Here is a 21,375-nt window from a genome sequence, read left to right on the forward strand (position 1 = left end):
TACAGATCCACTCTGAAGTCAGTTTGACCCTGACTCAGTATCTTTTTTAAAGAGCTGTCAGTGGCCCTCTTTTCCCATTGCATTTAGAAGCACTTCACTCAATGAGCTTGTGACCTGTGCTGCTTTTTCAAATACCAGTCATAGTGCAACAGGATAGAAGATAATGAGCCACTAAGGTTCCCCCCTTATAAATCTCCTGTGTGCTGGCTTTTATGAAAGATTTGTGAAGTTTCAGTCAAACCCATTCTGGAAACAGTATAAATATACCATCCTGGGAGAAACCTGGCCTAGTTTGGTGCTCAGCTTTGTCACTAGCTCTGTGATCTGTGGTTTTAGGCAGGAGCCTCTCAGCTCCTTTTCCTTATCTAGACTAGAGAATGAAGGGATTGGACTATCCGACCCTCAAGGACTTCTTCTATCAGCTCATATTTTTTGTTTTGTTTTGAAATGACAACACCTTTGTTATTTTGTACCTGAAATAACAGACATTGCTTCCTGTCTGATTCATATGGGCACCTCCAGTAGGATTTCTTCTGTTTTATATCTGACTCTAAACCAATGGTTCTTAATTTTTCCTGGTTCACAGTCAGAATTTTTGACTGCTCAAGGGCTCATTCAGGGACTTCACTGACCTCATGAAGCCCATTCATGTACTATCTAGAGGTCCATGCATGGGTACCAGATTAAGAACCACAACACTGTGCCCCTGCTGAAAGGAATGCAGCGAGGCATAACCAGACAGATGGTTGCTTATGTGACCTAGGGATAGTCATATTTGGCAAAGAGCTGTTGAGAGAGAGACAGAGAGAGACAGAGAGAGATACATCAGGGGAAGACAGGTTCTCTAAGACTGTCCTATTTTGTAGGAGCTCTTCCGGAAATGTACCCTGGGAGCCACCTGAAACAACTTCTGAGTTGGCCTCATTTGATCTTTGGCTTCCACAAACCAGTACCTATGATGGTGACTTCTGCTTGATTGACACCATCCCATCACAGGTCTGGTTATCTCTTGCTGTGAAAGAGGTGGCGTCTCAGCGAATCTTTAATACTGCTTTTTACTCGAAGTTGGAGTTGTAAACTGATGTATTAAAAGTTATGTTGAAGAATAATGTTATGTTGAACCTCAGTGCTTTGCCCCTTCTAGTTCTATAGATAATTTGTTTTCTTTGGATTGACACTTGATTGCTACTAGTATCAGTGGAACTCACTGTAGTCATCAAGGACTACTTGACTGTGGAATGAAAGCTGTTTGTTTCTTTTTTCTATTAGAGAGAGAAAGCTGTTTTATTTCTTTAATTAAGACTTGATCTGTCCTATTAGTCATGCAGTGACTAAAAGTACTTGATGCTTTACAGCACTTCCGTAGCATCCCCTTGGATTTCTTGTAGGAAAAACCAACTATGATGGGTGTGGTGAGACATAGAAACCACTCCTATCCCCTGGAAAACTGGCCAAGGTGCTTTCTTTTTATTAGGTCCAACCCGAGTAAACCAGTAACAGCAGAAGCTTTGTGCACTTATCTTTTTCCTTCTTCCCTGTGGCTAGTAGTTCTCCTTATGACTGTATATGGTATGGATGCCTAAGTACACAAAAATATGAGAGCTGCTTAGTGTGTAATTGCTGGGCCTCCCGCAGCCCTAAGCTGCTTAACAATAGACTCAAAGCCTGTTGAGAGTTGTAAGACTTAGTAACCTTGGAGCCCATGCTTTCATTTTGCTGCTGAGAAAACGGTGGCCTACAGAGGGGCAAATGACTTTACTCAGGTTATTCCGCTGGTCGTTAATGGCAGAACCAGGACTCACACCAAGACTCCTGTTCCTGTCCTCCTTCCATTACAACACTGGTTTTCTTGACAAGATAGGTGAATTCAAAACCAGTCTGTCTTCTGGTACTGTTTGACCTTCTAATGCTTTCCTGCTTAAGGGTATATGTGTGTGTGTATGTTTACAACTTCTTGTTCATCCTGTGACTCATAATTAAAATGTAACAAAAGCTCTTGCATACTAAACCACAGTTTAGTGAAACCACTTCTTTAAAGAATGGCAGCACGGTCTATGCCATGTAAATTCTGACCTCTGGATGGTGAGTTGTAAAGTAATTCTTATAAAACTGTGGGTGTTTATTTAAGCTTGATTTAACTTGAAACCTTAAACAATTTCATGTTCTGGCCTTTGGATCTGATTTTGATTGTGGCCAAGTGTTTTTATGAGTAATGCCAGTCTTAAAAGTAGTAATTTTAGGTATAAAGATTATGCGAACAACGTAAAGATCAAAATTTTATTTAGGAAGCAAACAGATGAGGTAGAATTTGATATTTTTCTAACAGTCATGATAATTTTTATGTGTTTGGTAGAACCTCTATATCTGACGGTGAGTTGTCCTTTTAACAAAGTAGTCACCTTGGGAGAGTGTGTATGGGCACTAATTTCAGCTCTTCAAGAAGTCCTCTTTGGAATTTCCCTCAGCTAGATTTCAAGCTGTGTCAGGAAACCAGCCTTACTATTATATAGTCATAGTTTTTTGAAAGTCAAAATTCAGCCTGATCTACCTGTTGACAGCAGACTGACCCTGATTGCATTTCTAAAAATTGAGATACATAATTCACCTGCCATACATTCACCTTTCAAAGTAAAAAATTCAGTGGCATTTAATGCATTCACAGGGTTGTACAATCACCACCACTAGCTAGTTCCAGAACATATTCATTGCCCCAAAGAAGCCCCCTACCCATTAGCAGTCACTCCCCCTGTCCCCTTTTCCTTAACCCCTGGCAACAGAAAGTAGATTCTGACTCCATAGATTTGCCTCTTTTGGACATTTCATATAAATGGTATCATGTACTATGTGATCTTTTGTGTCTGGCTTTTTTCACCTAGCATATTTTAAAGGTTCACCCACATTATAGTATGTATCAGTACTTCATTCCTTTTCATGGCTTAATAATATTCCATTGTATGGATAGACCACATTTTGTTTGTCCGTTCATCTATTAATGGACACTGGGTTGTTTCCACTTTTTGGCTGTTGTGGTTAGTATTGCTGTGACATATTCATGTACAGGCTTTTGTATGAACGTACATTTTCCATTCTTTGGGTTATGTACCTACAAATAGAATTGTTGGATCACATTGTAACTGTAAGTTTATGAGGAATATAGGTTTTTTTTTTAACATTTCATATAGTTCTAATAGAATTATTTTATCCAAGAGAAAATATTTTTAAAGTGGAAGTAGTCATATATAAGTTCTAAGATCAACAGTGCCTTAAATATGCCTAATTTCATAATAATTTATGTACTTTGAAGAGAAAATGAATGTTAAGGAAGTGTGAGAGCTAAGGGTTTAGTTAAAAGAGCCTTCTAGAATTCATAGATACGGCAAGGTTTAAGAAGCCACTAACCAAAAAGAAACACAAAAAAACGGGTTACTGATTAGTTGCTGTCTGTCTTTTCTGAGTGTTCTTTCAGTCTGTAATAAATAAGATTAAGGGTTGATGGATAGAGGAATTTTGCTTGTGTTTTAAACTCCCTGATGTTTTTCACATTTTGCTATATAGATATATTGTACTTTTCATAGGTTTTTATAAGGCACATGATTTTTACAATCATTTCCTCATTTGTTAAACTGTCAGAGCTACTTTTCCTTTGTCCACAGTCTTTAACCTAGAGATTCTGGAGTTTAAATTTTCCTAAATTCTAGCTTCTCTCTCAATTTTGTTAATATCCTTCAGGAATTCTAGGTGAATCTTTTTTGTAGCGCAAGTAATTGAATTTTAAAAACATGACTTTTTATACTTTTTAGAAAATACATTTTTCTAAAATGGTGATAAATTATAGCAGAGGGTAGGAAGCAGATGTTAACTGGTTGTGGTGGAGGTTTTTGGTGGGGGTGAAGGGGCCTGGATGGGAGGAGACTGTTCCCTGAACTTTAGCACTGGCTTCTTGAAACGGCACAACATAACCTGACTGGTTGCAACCTATCCAAGTGGAGTTTGTACTCCTGTGTGACTCAGAAAGCACGGTGCCAGGTCAGAGTATCTGACCTACAACCATGTCCTTTGAATAGACGCTCATGTCAAATTCAAGCTAAATGTCAAATTCATTTTATGAAGGTGCCCCGTGCTTTTCAGGGAGGCCTCACCTCTAGGGCCTTGGGTTCAGAATTTTCAGGAAAATGATTTGGAAAAGTAAGTTAAGAATATTTTCTTTCCACAGAAATTTGATGTTTTAAACCAGAAGTTGTTGCCAGTTAAAAAACGGTGTGCCTTTAAAAGTTAGTGTCAGCTTTTTGTCTCAATTTAAGAAGTGATGCCCTGGATCCTTTTTTATGTCTTCAATAATAAAATTTAGTGATCTATTTTGTTTGGGAGTTGTTAAATATTTTAAAAATCTGATCGTTTTCTATTTCTCTGAGATCTAACACCGTTTATTTCCTATTATTAAACAATTCACAGAACTGTGTCATAAATCAAGATTTCTTGTAAAAGCTGACCACTACAGAGGGCTTTGGGCTCATAACACACACTTTTTTATTTAAACTTGAATTGGCAAGTGGCACAGCTCTTCCAATTTAGTTTAAATTTTTTAAAAAGAAAAGATGCTAAATGCTTTGGAATAAGATCCCAAACAGGATTTTGTGTCGATTGGGATGGGGCTTGGGGGACAAATGCTTTTCCTTAAAAGAGTGAAAGTGCTTCACTCTTGTTTCTCCTAAGCATTTATTCAGTATCTAACACAAATATGGTTCACCTTGCCAGTGCATTATATAGTACTTTAGATTATGTGACACGTTTTTATGTTTTACCTTATTTAATCTTTTAACTATGAGATTACTGCTCTTATTTCCACTTACTCTGCATTATTTTCTCATCTATAAAAGTTGACTTGTCAATAAGGTCAGTACAGCTATTACCATAGCTAGGACTTAAACCTAAATGTCTTGCTGGCATGTCTCCTGTTTTTAAATAAATGGTTTTGTGCATATAAAAGTAACACATATTTAAAAAAGCACTGTATAAAATACCTATAACTCATAACTCAGCTCTAGTCAGTGTTGTTTCCTCCATCCTTTGTATATGTACAATTGTTCTATACACATTATTAAATAAAATTGGGTTAATATGTATTCTGGTCTATAATGTTTTTTTTATGTAATGTAAATTCAGTATATTTCCGCACTGATAAGTATAACTGCATCATATTCCACTGCATGTATAGTCCATAATTTATCTCATTAGTCCTCTATTTTTAGTTATTTAGATTATTTCCAATTTTTGTTCTAAGTAACAATAGGGTGAATGTCTTTGCAGCTGAATATTTCCTTCGGATAAATTCCTTGAAGAGGAGTTCCTAAATCAAAGGCTATGAACCTTTGCAAGGCCCCTGATAAGAATATTAGCATAGGTCCCTCCAGAAAGATACTAATTTATACTTTTGCAGTTGCTGTGAAGTTCCTCTCATTGATAAGCTCATTGTTGATTTTGAGTCTGTCATATTTAATAATTTATAAATTTACCAGGTTCTTAAATAGTCATTTTGAGATGAATAAATTTGTAGCTGGTGAATAGTTCTAGAATTGATTGAATTGTTGGTATGAACCTCAAGGACTGCAAAAACTGCCAGAGACTACAAAAGTGACTTACTACAAAGAGTGCTTTCTGTTGAAGGACCCAGTACTATTTTGACTCAGGCCAATTCTAACACATTTTTGCACTGATTTTTCTTTTACTCATTAATAGACTATTTTGAAAAGAAAGGGCATTTCTTTCTTTTTGTACTGCTATGACTACATTTTGATCTTTCAAGGATGCCATCATCCAGCTTTTTCCTGTTTTTAACTTAATCAGTATTAGTTTGTGCTATCATTTGAGGTAGATGCAAAAGATTAGTTGTGCTGAGTGAAGCAAACAAAAAGTGCTTCTGTTTTCACATTGTTGTTTGGATAAGAAAATAGATTTGAGCTATTTGCATAAGAGCTAGAAAACTGTTCATGGCCTCTAGGTTGACCACTAATTGTTACAAATGGTCATCAGTGTTTCTCTGAAATGAGAAAGTCTAAACAAGGATGTCTTATGTGTGTGTTTGAAAAAATCCACTTCTCTTGGTTCTTTAGCGGCAACTTTGATCTTAACTGGTTTTCTTGTTCATGTACTCTGAATTCACTGAACAATCAATGGTCTTTGGATAACAAGGTTAGTGTGTGTTTTTTGGACTACATTCTACACATACATATTAATTTATTTACAGATCATTTGAATTCACTGCAGTCAATTAATACTAATCTTTAACTTTTATCAGAATTTCAAATTGAAAAATGGTTGACCTGAGTTTGTTACAGGCTTGAAGTAGAAAAACTTTTACATTTTAGTCAGTTGGTTAAAACAGGCTCCCTTTTCTTACAGTGTCTTACAATCCCAGAATCTTAGAAAAAGGAACTCTTGAGAGAATCTGTCCTCCTGCCCCTTATTTCACAGATGAAAACGCTAAAGCTTAGAGAAGTGATTCTGCCAGTGTCCTACAGCCAGTTAGTGGCAAAGAAAGCTGGAGTGGTGTCATCACCAGACCGCCTCTCAGGACTCTTTCCTTTAAGTCTTCTTTTAACATCTGTGAGGCAACATGTAGCCAGCTCCTACCCGGGGCACAGCACCTTGTGCAACTGTAATGAGATAATGACGGAGTCATTCTCTTTTTGAAGTTCTCAGATGACAGTTGGTATATCAGAGTGTTGGTATTATAACTTTTCAGTACAGTCAACTGAATTCATTGTTTATTGGTTGTTTCCTGTTAGTGTGGAGAAAACCAAGAACAAAACAGATTTCCGCTCTGCAGTTCCAGCCCTGAAGGAACAGAATAAAAGAATACATACACATTAGGTGTTGTGGATGCATGGAGTCAGGCCTCGGGAGATGAGTAAACTGAGGCAAGTGAGGAGAAGAATGGTAAGGTTCTCTAGATTGAGGGATCAGCAAACATACAGGAGAAGATTCTCCAAACTACAGCTGTTTATGGCTAGAGAGTAGTTTGGGCTGGTGAGGTGGGGGTGGGAGGTCAGTTGAGAATTGATATTAAAAGATAGGTTGGGACCAGATTGTTTAAGTTTACAGTTGCCATGTTAAGGAGTTGGATGTTGTTTTGTTTCTGTGTTTTGGTAGGAAGCTATAGATGCTTTTGCTTTTGTTGTTTTGGATTTGGTTTGATTGTTTTGAAGAGGCAGCACCTTCAGATGTACAGAATTCAAAAGGTATTCTAAAGGGTCTCCCTCTCACCCTGATCTCCTAGCTGCACATTTCTGCTCCCAAGAGGAACCAGTGTTATCAGTTTCTTATTTATCCTTCTAGAGAATGTTTTCGAGAGTGTGTGTGTGTGTGTGTGTGTGTGTGTGTGTGTGTGTGTAAGGAAGTGTATATACATGGAAGGTATTTTACTAGAAGAGCAACACGGTCATAGCAATCTTGTAAAAAAAATTATTGGTGGTGTAATGGGAGAACAGGAGGCAGAACAGCTAGGAAGCAACTGAAATAGTCTGAGCTAGAAATGGCTTTAACTAGGGTAGTGGAAAGTACCGTGTTTCCCTGAAAATAAGACCTAGCCGGACCATCAGCTCTAATGCGTCTTTTGGAGCAAAATTTAATATAAGACCCGGTCTTATTTTACTATAAGACCGGGTATAATATGATATAATATAATATTAGACCCGATCTCATCTAACATAATATAATACAAGATCAGGTCTTATTTTACTATAAGGCCGGGTCTCATCTAACATAAGACCTGCTCTTATATTAATTTTCCCTCCAAAAGACGCATTAGAGCTGATTGTCCGGCTCGGTCTTATTTTTGGGGAAATAGGATAGTTGGGCGTCTGACATTGCAGACTTAGAATCAGCAGGGCCACGACGGTGAAAGAGAAAGGAATTCAAGTTGATTTTGAGGTTTTTGCATCGGAAAAATTCTTTGAAGTTTCTGGCCTTGAAGTGTGGGTGGGTTTGACTACCATTCATCAGATTAGGAAATGCAAGAGAAGGATCAAGTTTGGGAAGGGAAAACGGAATTGCTTGGTGCAAGGCATTTCCGAGGCAGAGTCACTTGGCCGATGGCATTCTTGCATCCAGCTGGCCTTTACTAAGTCCTGAGTGCTCCCCGCAGGCGTTCTCATTAGAATTACCTGTGCAGTTTGGCTTTCATACTTTGCTAGGAGGCCCAGGCCCACTCTGGGCATACTGACTCAGCAGGTGGGGCTTGGGGTCCCCAGGTAATCTCAGTGTGCAGTAAGAATTGAGAACTGTTGTGCCAGGTACCAGGCCAGCGCGCGAGGATGGAAGGTTGTTTAAGTGTGAAAGAGACTCAGACCTGAATGAGGGCAATACAGGGAGGGAGAAAGACAGGCAAGTTATGATAGAGGTGTTGCAATTATAGTGACCGAAGGGAATGGCCCATTTACATATCACTAGTTGTTATAAGAAAGATTTCCCCTTTAAATTAAGAAATTTCTGAGTCAGAACCATGGCACATAGTAGTAGGCAGCAGGCACTTAAGAGATATTTGTTAAGTAAGGTTACTTCATAGTCACTTCTGAAAAAAAACTAATTCATTCGTCAAAGTGCAGATGAATTGTTTTTTCCTTGTGTGTTTTTTGGAGATAAATATGTTCCTTAGTGCTTGAAAATGTTACTGTTAAATTTTTAATGGAATATTAAATGGTGGAGGATGTGTGACAGGGAAAGATGAATGGACCACTCATCTTTTATACATTATCTGTGAGTGGGAATTGTCTTTTGGTTGTGACCACAGACCAGTGTTTGTAGAGCTTGCCACCTACAAACACTGATCAGTGACTTTTCTGATTGCTACAGGCTAGACTGGTCTATATGCTGTTATTTGGTCTTTGCAGAGAGGCATAACTCATGTATTACATACTGGCTGCGAGCTGAGCACTGTGGCCAGGCACTGTTAACACACTGTTCAGCTCTCACACCAACCCTGTGATGTCCATGATATTATTCCCATGTGTGGGTGAAAATACTAAGGCTTAGAGAGCTCCCCGAGGACACTTAGTCCTGGAGCTAGAATTTGAACCCAGATCTGACGGCATAACCTGTCCCTGCCCTTGCCCAGTGTGAATACACTGTCTTTCAAGTCAGAAGTAATCGTTTAAAACATTGTTTTATTGACGTGATCTTTGCTGAGTCTGAATACTACTTCGTTATTAGCTATTCTTAGGCTAATAGTTGAACAAAGCCCCTTAATTAAAGCAAATGAAGGCCTCATCCAGCCTTGTTGAACCTAGTCAGTGGGCCAACCCTGTCCTTCTGGGCACCTCCTAAAAGCCTTAACTCCTGCAGCGTGTTGTTTGGGCGGATCGTTAGTGAGAAGTTCTGGCGGAAGTGTAATAGGCATATACCTGGAGGTCAAGTTTCTCTGCTCTTAGGGCTCTAACCTCATCTTTATTACTTGTACTTTGTCCATATTAGTCAGAGTTGTAGGGAACTGCCCTACATGGGGACATGCCTGTCTCTCCAACCTCCTCCCCCACAACTCATGTTTCTATCCTTCAACACTCCCATCAGATTCTTGTCTTTTCCATGAATAATTTTCTGATTCTTTCAGCTAGATGTAATCTGATCTTTCTTGCTTTTGTTTTTATTGGTGCATACTTACTCTGTTTTATTATACCCATTTATGTTGACCTTCTCCAAACCTCTGTCCCCCACCACAATCACTACCACTTGATGTTTAAGTTCCTGTGGGCAGGCAATCTTCTATTCTATGTAAATCCCTTTAGTTGCCTTTCACCACACTGTCTTGCACATAGAAAATGTTCAATAAAATGTGTTGAATAACTTAGTATTGAATGTAAGTGTAAAATGTAGTTCTAACTGGATTCATATAAGTAATTTTTGTCATCCATCCCATACAGGTAACGTAGTTATTACCCAAAAAATGGGAAAGTGTGGAAAATAAAAAGAGGACAAAAATTATTTGTCCTGTCATTCAAAGATCATTATTTAGTTAAACAACATGTAGGGAAAACTATAATTAGTGTTCAGAAATTGAGTGACGGTTCTCCACTTGGCAGGCTTAGTCAAAGGAATTATGTTCTCATAAAAAAAAAAAGTGTTTGAGCCAGGGCTACCTGTGACTGTTAACCTATCCCAGAGGGTGGTATTTTAGTAAAGGCCAGCTCTTATTTTTATAGAGGGGTGAAGAAAGCAGGGGGTAAATAGTATCCTCTTTGAGGTTAGGTCAAGGATATACAGCTTAATTGTCTTAAATACTAAGTTAGCCTTTAAGACCAGAATTCTAGATCTAATCTTATAAACAGAAGGAAAAATTTTCTCTTAGCCTAAAGGGCCAATACAAATAGGCACACATCAGATTCAGATAGCTGGACTTTTAATTGCTGTTACTTTCTTATTTAAATGTTAAGTTATTTGGTGTTATGTAACATTTCCTAATATCTGGAAACCAACCGAAGCCTCAGCTTTAGTAGAAGCCCTTAATTCTGTAACACGCTAAGGGCCCTGCCTCTACTGTTCCTAACATACGTGTGATCCCCAGATGGTTTGTCTGTTGCTTCCTCCTGTCCACAAAGCATAGCTAAGAGCATTTAGCTTTTGAGGAAGATACTGTTGCAGCTCAGAAAGGAGTGAGATGACCTTTTCTGTGACTTCACCTTCAACTCTGTGTGGCAAGAAGGCAGTGATTCATACCCAACTCTGTGAACCCAAGGGCCTCAAGCCACACTCAAGCCAAAACATCATTCCATGTTAAGTATTTGGTGTTTAAACAGAAGAGCTAAGTAAGAGGAAGAACATTTTTATTTTTAAAAGGTTGACTTTGAGTTTCTTTGCCTTCACACTATCATTTCGTAATCCTCTTTTCAGGACTTTTCACTGCTTTTTAAGACAAAGCAACTGGCCAGAATAATCTGGAAATTACCATCTCTAGGTAATGAAGTATTCTGGACAATAGGTATGAGTGTGTATATGTATGCATGTGCATTTTAACTTGATTAATTATTAAATACATATTTACTAAGCTAGAAAGGAATAGCTGTTTTGTTTGGAATTCTAAAACAAAATGGACTGTTTTAGCAGAATTTGAGTTTTGCTTGTAGGTTGTTTTTTCACGTACTTTATCACAGGTTTGAATCTCTTCCTTTCCATCCTTTCAGCTTCGTTGTCTCAGCTTTTAAGTTAGCTGTTCTGCTTAGAGATCTTGAGTTCTTGACGTTCGTTTGTAGACTTGGTCTCTGGAGAATGAGAAGATGCGGGTTTCATTGTGATTAATGCAGAGTGGTTGCTTTGGGGAAACTTCTTGCAAAGAGAATATGTCACTTGTTACAGCAGGAAGAATATCATAATTTATATAATTTCACCTCTAGAGAACTGAAAGACTAACTGACTAAGAACTGTTAGTCAAAGCAAATTGTACTTTTCTGAATAACTCAACTATTGAATATATTTTTTCAGTAATCCTGCTTTTTGTTCCCTTTGGGATAATTATATGAAGATACATTTCACAGTCCTGAATCACAGGGGAGTTGTTCTTATGCCCAAATAGTTGAGGCTTCAGAAATGTTGATACAAATGTGATCTGTTCCATTTGATAGAAATTGAATTTATACTCTGGTCTTATTCTTCTCTAGTTATAATGCTTCATGTTGTGATACCTCTAGACAAATAAGGTTGGCTTTGGGAACAGTAGATTGTAACAGTATTTGAAGAAGAGTCTCGGCATCCGGCTGTAGCGCTGCAATAAATCCTGCCTAACCAGCTGCCTCATTAGATGAACACTGCCTGCAGAAAATGTAAAACCAGATAGCCTTATCCTTCTGAGTCCAGAGGGTCTCCTGCTACTTTTGTTATTCAACTCTTATGATCCAGCCAGTTTCTTACTCAATTTCTCCTCTGGAGTTTCAATTCACTGTCAAATACCCATCCTACTAGATAGGAGATGTTTCACTGATGGAAAAACAATCCCTGTAGAACTGTCTTGCTTCCTGAGAGAGTGAGACTCGATGCGAGATCATTAAAGATGCAAGGAATTCAAATACACTGATGGAAAGAGAACTGACTCTGGGTGGTGAACACACAATGTGATATATACATGATGTATTACAGAATTGTACACCTGAAATCTATGTAACTTTACTAACACTTGTCACCCCAATAAACTTTAATTGAAAAGGAAAAAGAAAGATGCAAGGAACAAAACTGGTACCTTTGGATAGAACTTAATATTTCAAATTCTGCCTGAGCCTATTTTTGGATAAAATAAAATTGCCAATTTTTCTTCACTGGTGCTCATATTAAAGTTGAAATTCTTTGGGCATCACTTTCTTCTGGAAAATATCTGCTTTATAACTAATTGCATGTCACTCTGAAGATCGGTGTAGTAAGAAGGGTTTAAGAAGAATGGGAACCTCATGCTGATGGCTGACAATGGGGGACAGTGCTGGGGAGATTCAGGTTGACGTTGGTGGCTTAGTTCAAAGTCTTTAAGGAGAGCCTTTTGCAACTACATAGGTGGCCAGACGCAATTGGAAAGATAGGGTTTTGAACCTTCCACAATTTCAGCTTAGTTGCCAAACATTTTTTCCTTGAACTTTTGGCTTAGAACAAAGCTATTAAGTAAAATTCTGAGTTTAATAAAAAATTGAGTAATTTTTTAAAGTACAGCAAAATATTTTTATATGGTTGTAACTTAAAGCAAAACAAAAATGTATTAATTAGAAAAATAAAAATTGGCTGTTACTGTAAGAATTTCCTTGTCAACTACAAAAATAAATTTTAAAACTAAATAAATACATTTTTTTAATGTTCTTCATATAAAAAGGTGTTTACATGATGGGAAACACTGAAATTCTTTCTCAACTCTTTACTTTAGAAAAGCAATCTGTGGAAAATTTAAAATATTACATAAAAATCATAAGTGTTTTCTAGTTGATTATTTCCCTCTTCATAAAACTGACATTTCTACGTAAATGGTACAACTAAAGGAATCTTCTGTGCCCTATAGTCTCCTCTCAGCCTTCAGCTATGTAACCATTATCTTAATCTAATAATGGTTTTAATTAGATTTTGGGTCAAAGGAAACACTTAAGCTGGACTGTGCTGACAATGTTATTAAATGGAGACATAAGATGATTACAGTGAATTAAAGGAAATAGCTTCTATGTTCAGGGCAAACTCTTTATCTTGGCATTCAAAGCCTTTCCAGTTATTAGCCCCCCTTTTCAGCTGCACCTCTTTTCACCTCTACAGAAATTATATCATTCTGACAAACTGGATTACTTGTCCTTTAAAAAAACTTAATCAGTTATCATATCTGTGATTGTAATTTGATGCCTAGAGTAAGATGCAGCTCTCAAATGAGCTATTTGGCCAGAAATTCTCATTCCTAAGATAAGATCTCCTCTTAACTCCTTGAATTTACTACTCTCTATACTCTCCCTGAACATCTCATCCAATTCTGATCTTTATCAAAGATCTGGCTCTGATTGCCTTCCCAGCTGCAGACACACAATTCCTGGCTTCATACAGAACATTTCCTCAAAAATGCCCTGCTGGCACCTGAAACTTAGCACACTGGAGACAGAATTAAGTCTCTTCTGAAGGCATTTCCACCCCTTTCCCAACGCGGGCGTCATCTAATCAATACTCATTCCTGAACTTCAGAAACCTATTTGCTGTACAACTTATTGATAACATAGCCCAGGTGTCTGTATTTCCAGTGATTTTCTATTCTATTTTTCTCGATACCTCTAACCAAAAATCTTATAGCTGACTCCTGACCTATTACCTCTCCCAACTCATTCTCTCCACTGCTGTCAGGATTATTTTTCTAAAATATAGACTGGAAGTAATATATTACTTCTACCCAGAAACCTTGACTTTTTATTGTCCATAGCAGTGCTGCCCAGTAGAAATATACTGTAAGCTACATATGTAATCTTAAATTTTCTAGTAGCTACATTTAAAAAAAGTAAAATTAAACAGATGCAGTTAATTTTAATTAATATATTTATTTAACCTAATAGCTCTAAAATATTTCAACATGTCCAGTATAAATTATTACTAAGATATTTTACTTTTTTTGTGTGTGTACTATGGTTTTGGAGTCCAGAGTGTATTTTACATTTAACAGCCCATCTCAATCCAAACTAGCTACATTTCAAATTCAGTGGTCACATGTGGCTAGTGGCTCCTATATTAAACAGTGGGGGTCTATAGCATAAAGTTTCAAGTTCTTGGTCTGCAATTCTGGGCCTTCCACAATGTCAGCTCCCACCCTGCATATTGCAACGTCTCCCCCCTCACCGAAGCCCCAGCTACATATACTTGTCTGCCGTTCTTTTCCTTTCATTACTCTTCCCTGTCTGTGGAAAGCTGACTTACTTTCCAGGGCCTAATCTGAATGCTACTTCCTGAGAGAAGGCTTGCTCCATTCTCACAGTGCCCCATAAGCATTAACCACTTGCTCTTGACCCTTCTGTAGCAGCAGTTATGGGAGCCGTTTGTCTAGTTCCTGTGGGGGTGAGTATCTAGCCGCCCACTGGAAGGCGAGCTTCTCAGAGGCAGGACTCTACCTCTCTCAGCCCTCTGTTTTCTAGTGTTTATTGTGGCCTCCGTTTGCTCTTAGGGATATTCTTAACCTTTGCTGTTGTTGTCTTGGTATCTTAAGCAATTTCTCCTTGGATGTTGTTTTCTTTACCTCTAAATGAAATGTCCCTTTATATCAGGATTCCCCTAATTAAAACGTGTTCTCTCTTTTTGTGGATTGAAGCTTTTGCCTATGCAAGAGAGGAAGTATTCATTTCCTTGTAGAAATAACTGCCTAATTAGTGAATTAAACTAGGTTTCTTTCAAATGTACATGTAGTAGGTTATTCTAGTTGCAGCCTGATTTTAATCCCAAATATGACTCTTCATGTTATATAACTTGTTCTTTGTAAAGATATATATATATATACACACACACACACACACACACACACACACACACTAAGGCTTTTTTCCCACCAGTTTTCCTGAAAATTTTATGTTTCTTAAATCTCTTTTTCCCCTAAAGAGATTTAGCCAGTGGAGTTTCGCTTGAGTTCTTTTTCCCTTGTAAAAAGCAAACTGGTGCCTGAAAGGTTGTGCTCTATTCTGGGTGAAATCTGATTAATGTTGAAGGGTTGTGTCAGGTCAAACTCTATAACCTGCTGACAGATTATTTAGTGAGTGCCAGGATCAACTCTCAACATAGCGCAGATTTTAATGGTTTTCTCATGAAAACCATTTGTAGATGAAACCGGTTTGTATTTAAAGTTAATTGTGGCTCTTAGTTAAGAAGAAATTCTTTCCTCGAGCATGCAGTAGTTTGCAAAGAATGAATGATTCATCAGATGGAGTTGTGAGGATTATAATTGCATTCTGTTTTAACACAAATTGTTGGCATCTTAAATCGTAGCAAAATCTTACCCCATTTAAATAAGAATTCCTCAAAAGAAGTTCCTATTAAATAAACTCTTTTAAATTCTCTTATGAATTTCCAGATATTGTCACAACTGCTTGAAAAAACACAGAAAAAAAGTAATGCTTCTTCCTGGTAGGGTAGGCCTCATCCTTGATGCTTCCCTTTCTCTTACCATTGCTGCCTCTCCCTTCATCCACTTCACCTGTAAGTCCTTTGGTGTCACAGGATCCTGAACGTCTTCTGTACTCTTAACTGCACTGCCGCCAGTCACGACTGAGCTGAGACAGACTCCTGACTCATCCCTTCTCTCCGCTTTTGCTCTCTACACAGCAGACAGAATGATCTTTTTTTTCTTTTTTTATTGTTATCACTATTACTATTTAAACTTTGCATAATGGAAAATTTCAAATATATATCAAAGTAGAAAGGTAAGTGCACCTCTCTTTGAACTTCAGTTAGTTATCCATTCATGGCCAATCTGGTATCATCTCCTCCATCACTTCTCCTCCCCACCCCCCACCCATTATTTTGAAACAAATCCCAGACACCCTATCTAATCAACTAATATGGAATTGCCCCAAAGTGAACTTTGACTTATTGGTTGGTCACAAAAGGTGGGAAAAGTTGCTGCCCCAATAGTGATGTTATTTGTCACCCTCTTTACTGTCTTCCGGTCCTTTTTCCTCTTATTTTTTTCAGGATGTTTCATTGTTTGATAAATGCCATTATCAGAAAAATAGTTTCATGTGTCCATTTCACATTAAGCCATTTTTTCAGGGATGCATATACAGGCACTCGCTTACTTTTGTACCAAGTAATGTTTAAAATGTGTGAGAGTTGAATGTGCAAAAGATGTAAATGTGTATGTGGGGAGGATGTTTCTTGCTCAGAAAGCCTTAAAAATTATAAAATTCCTAATTAACATTTTATAAAAGCAATACACTCATAAAAATAAAAGTCAAACAATACAGAACAATATGAAATAAAAAGCTAAAATCTTTCATTTATTCACTGACCACTTTCAGTCCCTTATTTCCAAAACAACTATTAATACTTCTTATAGATCCTTCCAGAAAACCTTAATAGGGCCGGCCTGTAGCTCAGGTGGTTGGAACGCAGTGCTCCTAACTCTGAGGTCGCCTGTTCGATTCCCACCTGGGCCAGTGAGTTGCGCCCTCTACAGCCAAGATTGTGAACAACAGCTCTCCCTGGAGCTGGGCTGCCATGGGCTACCATGTGCTGCCAGAAGTGGCCGGTGGCCAGCGTGAGTGGCTGTGGGCTACTGTGTGCTGCCGTGAGTTGTTTAGAGCGCTGTGCTCTTAACAGGTTGCCGGTTTGATCCCCACATGGGCCACTGTGAGCTGTGCTCTCCACAACTAGATTGAAACAACTACTTAACGGGTCCTGGAAAAACACACTTAAGTAAATAAAAAGTTAAAAACCTTAATAATGCATATAGCTGACTTTTTTTCTCTCAGTTTGTTTGAATTTAGTAGACAGAAATTGGTTTTTAATGTTGAACAACTAGCTTGGTGTTTTGCAAAGGGGTTGAATAGGAGACGCTATGACGTCGACTTTGAAAGTCTTACTGACTTTCTTGCACACTGGTTTCCTCTGGGTAAAGGAGCCTTACACAGACTGACCTCATCAGTAGCTCTATGGACCCCTGGAATTCTCTCTGTATAGCAGTGCAGCTCAATAGAAACATATGAGTAATACATGTCATTTTGAACTGCCTAATATTTACATTAATTAAAAACAGGTGAAATGAATTTTAATAATGTATTTGGCACATTATATCCAAAATGTTATCTCAACATGTAATCAGTGTAAAATTAATGAGATAGTTTACCTTTTTTCTCATGCCAAGTTTTCAAAATCCAGTGTGTATTTCATACTTAGAGCACATCTCAGTTTGCATCAGCTTCATTTCAAGTGCTAAGGAGCCAGCCACGTGTGGTAGTGGCTGTTGTATTGGAAAGCATAGCCTTGTATAAGATAGTGGTTGTCTCTGAGGGCGGAGAAAAGGGAATGGGTTAGAGTCTTAATTTTGTTCTTCATTTTAGTTATTGACTGATATTTAAAGTTCAAAGTTTCCTACTTTTGGTATTAATGATTTCCAGCTCTGGCTCAGTTGTGTTATCACTAGCATCAACACTAAAAAAAATCATTTTTAATTTTTAAAAAATACAACAAACCGGAATAACACAAATACTTCTATACAAAGATAGCAGTCCTGCTGAAATTGAACTGTTGGCTGGTGGGCAATGCCACCTATGGTAGCTCATGTTTATTCCTCAACATATGAAAGATCAAATTCTAAGTGGAGAATATGGCTTTATGAGTATTAGTGTATAATATATTAAACTTGAGCACTTTTTATGAATTTCAGGGTAAATATGTGTACACCAGTATGTAGTAAAATTAACTGTCAGGAGGAATGAGGTAAGAGTTCCTAGAGGTTGGTAAGAACATCCTTTAAATGTAATTTTTTTTCTTTAAGGGGTTGCAGATGGTGTAGGAGGATGGAGAGACTATGGAGTTGATCCGTCTCAGTTCTCAGGGACTTTAATGCGGACGTGTGAACGGCTAGTAAAAGAAGGACGGTTTGTCCCGAGTAATCCCATTGGAATCCTCACCACAAGCTACTGTGAGTTGCTGCAAAATAAAGTACCTTTGCTTGGTAAGTAGATATGTTCCATGTTTTCTTCTCTGAAGAAGCCCAGGAGATGGTTAACAACAAAACCAAGGAAATAACCTTAACAGCCCTTTTTTCTGAGGCTCTTCCTGTTAACCAGAGTTTGATAGAGAAGCTGTGGGCTAACCAAAATACTTATACTGCTGGGAGGGAATGTGAATAGTAACAAACACGTTAGAAAACAATTGGGGATTACAGAGTAAAGTTACACATGAACAGGTAGCATGTCCCAGAATTCCACCTCTAGGTCTGTACCCATCTGTGTAACAAGAGTAGGTACAATGTTCATAGTAGCATTGTTGATAATAGCAGAAAACTGGGAACAACCTACAAGTCCATTTCTAGTAGGAAAATGCCTTTTGCAAAGGAAGGATATAAAGCTGCTTACAGTCAAGAACATGTTGTTGAGGGAAAAGAGGACATTGCAGAATACTACGTAACAGTCTGATTCCATATATTTCAAATTCAGAAACATAAGGTAAAACTATTATTTAGGGATTCTAAAATATGAGAAAAGAAAAGCAAGTGGTTGTATAACTCAGGATAGTGGTTCTTTCTAAGGGAAGAAGAAAGGGATGGTACCTGGCTTGTAAACTTCAGTTGCTTACCTCTGGGTTGTTTAGGTTGCACCCCAGATTACTAGCAGTTAGCTGATGAGGCGGCGCAATAGCGTGGAACAAAGGAGAGCCCTGCCAATCTTGTATTAGAAAGCGTATAAATACCTAGTGTTTATCTGGTATGCTAATGGAGCATCCTTTGGCCAAACGTCTACATTTGTTTGTTAAATGGTTTCCTGGGAACTTACCCAACAACTCACCCAGCCTTCTAAGCAGACTTTCAGAAAGGATGTTATTAAGTTTCTGCTAATTGCCAGCATCTTTCTGGTTACTAGAAGGCCTCCCTCCCAGTCACCATCCACATTTAAAATCAGCCTCTGTTCAGTGTTAATGAAGAGCTCCACACTGTAAATGCTTGCCTTCAATTTAAATCATTGGTGAGAAGGGGTTCTTTTCATCATGCTGCGATCTTCTGTCTTCTCCATGCTTCTTTCTAACTGAAGGCAAATCTGTATTGAGGTTTCAATATACCGCTTTGTCTTAATCTGCTATTTTGGACATGCAGTCTGGAGCCTGCACAGTGAAACAGCCGAGATTCTAACACCTGTCAACTTGCCATATGACTTTGGGCAAACCACTTAACCTCTGACCCCCTTGCTTCATATGTCAATTGGAGACGTTTTTTTGTGAAAAGAAATGACTTAAAGCTTCATGCAGTAATCCGAAACATGTTGTTGAAGGAAAAGAGGACATTGCAGAATACCATCTACTAGTCTGATATTTAACAGAAGCCTGCAAACACAGATTCCAGGGGCCTGACTTGCGTGTTCCTTGAAGCCTCTTCCGACCCCTTCTCCCCCTAGGCTTTCACTGTGACTTGGAATAGCCAGTTACAGAACAGCAACTGTCTAAAAGCTTAGTTTTTGCTAAATTTCTTCCTCATCCCTACTTCCCTTCCTATTTATCCTCATATAACTGGGAGATCTTAATAAAATAAGTTTAAGGGACATATTAAGGTTTTCTTACATTGAATATTATAATTTTTTCTCCTAAAAGACATGTTGAAGTAATCCTTCGTTACCATATTTGACACATAAACGTACTTCTCTCACATAATCTACACATCTCTACGCTATTTGTAACTAAACACATTTTGGCAAAGACAGGCTGCTGAGTTTTATTGAACCTCAGATATAATTGCAAATAATTAACTTTACAAGATTAGGTAATCCTTTTTTCTTTAATCCAGCAATTGCTAAAAAGCCTATAACGTTTCCAATATGAAGGGCAAACCGATAGTAATAACCGCTTATTTCCTGAGACTTCCTAGCTGCTTTTAGATCTAGGTTGGCATCATAGGCTGTTAACATCTGTTTCCTCAGAAACCCTTCTGTGGATTTAGGTCTTACGAAGCCGACATATCTTAAGAATTCGAGGGGTCACTTCTAATAAGGTATTCCTTTCTCTCTTTGCTACACAAAGTCTTAGTAGTTGTTTACAAAATAAAGGACCAGTGATAAAAATATTTCCACTGTAGCATGAGGGATTTGTCTGGACTAGTCAGTCATCTGAACATCCGACGCTGTTGTTTTCCTAGTACCTCTTTTCTTCTTTTTTGCCTGCTTGTTCCTCTCCAAACACCTAAGAATGAGCTCTTCTCCCATTTTGGGGCTGTCAGGGCCTGAGCCACGTGCACCTGTCAGTAATTTGAAGAGGCAGAGGAGGATGATTCAAAGCCCAGATGATTCTTTAAGGCCAGGCTTGCTTTTGTTGGTGCTGCTTTGCATATTAAAGCATCTGAGGACCATTTTGATCCTAACTCAGCGGGTTACTGCCACAAGGGTAGCAAAATGATAGCCTGGGTTTGTCAGTAATAATGAGTCAACGTGAGTCCTTACTGCAGCAGAAAATTCAAGGCTGTGCTACTTATCTGTCATTTTTCGTTCTCAGATTTATCCCATCAGCTTTCAGACCTTTTGTGTGATGATGATTCTGTTGATGATGATTCAAGCTTCTGTGTATTGAATAAGGAAGGAAGGGTCATTGGTGATCTCAGCTCTAATATAAGCTGTGGAGGATACAGTACCTGTTTTTCTTTGACATTTAATGGTAGAGACAGGGTAGTTTATTTAGTATCAGAGTGTTCGGTTAGTACCCCTGTATAAACTAGAGAACAAGGAAACAGAATTTCTGAACATTACAATGAGACAAATGCTTAAGTGTTTTTAAATTATTAAGTTACACATTTTCATTTAGGAAAAACTAATAACAAAAATTAAATTACCCATAATCCCACTATGAAAACTATTAACATTTTAGTTATTATGCTCCCTGAAACTTTTCTATGTATGTTTGTGCGTAGAATAGTGATGGTAAGAGGAGTTGAATCCGTTGTGTGCTCACAACGGCCCCATGAGGTAGGCTGGTAGGTACTTTTAGTCATCATTTGTTAGGAAGAAACAGGCCTAGAGGGAAGAAGTGCTTACTGGCAGTCAGACCGCTAGAAAATGATGGAGCCCTGGGATATGGCACAGCTTGTTCCACAGCCTGTTTATTTTGTTTTATTTTGCTTTTTAACTCATCTTAACAGTTTAGCCTTTGCCTACTATTGCTTTTTAAAATTTTTTAAATAAATTTCACTCTTTTTGATGTACACTTTTT

General features: G+C 38.0%; 1 protein-coding gene across 1 annotated transcript in view; it reads left to right on the forward strand.

Moving 5' to 3' along the window:
* PPTC7 (protein phosphatase targeting COQ7) overlaps window positions 1–21,375 on the forward strand; it is a 35,014-nt gene that overhangs the window by 1,806 nt on the left and 11,833 nt on the right. The window contains exon 2 of the mRNA XM_019734081.2: window positions 17,963–18,142. Coding sequence (XP_019589640.1) covers window positions 17,963–18,142 — 180 coding nt within the window. The remainder of the gene's footprint in view (window positions 1–17,962; window positions 18,143–21,375) is intronic.

Source organism: Rhinolophus sinicus, linkage group LG16, assembly GCF_036562045.2.
Source record: "Rhinolophus sinicus isolate RSC01 linkage group LG16, ASM3656204v1, whole genome shotgun sequence".
NCBI classification, from domain to species: Eukaryota; Metazoa; Chordata; class Mammalia; order Chiroptera; family Rhinolophidae; genus Rhinolophus; species Rhinolophus sinicus.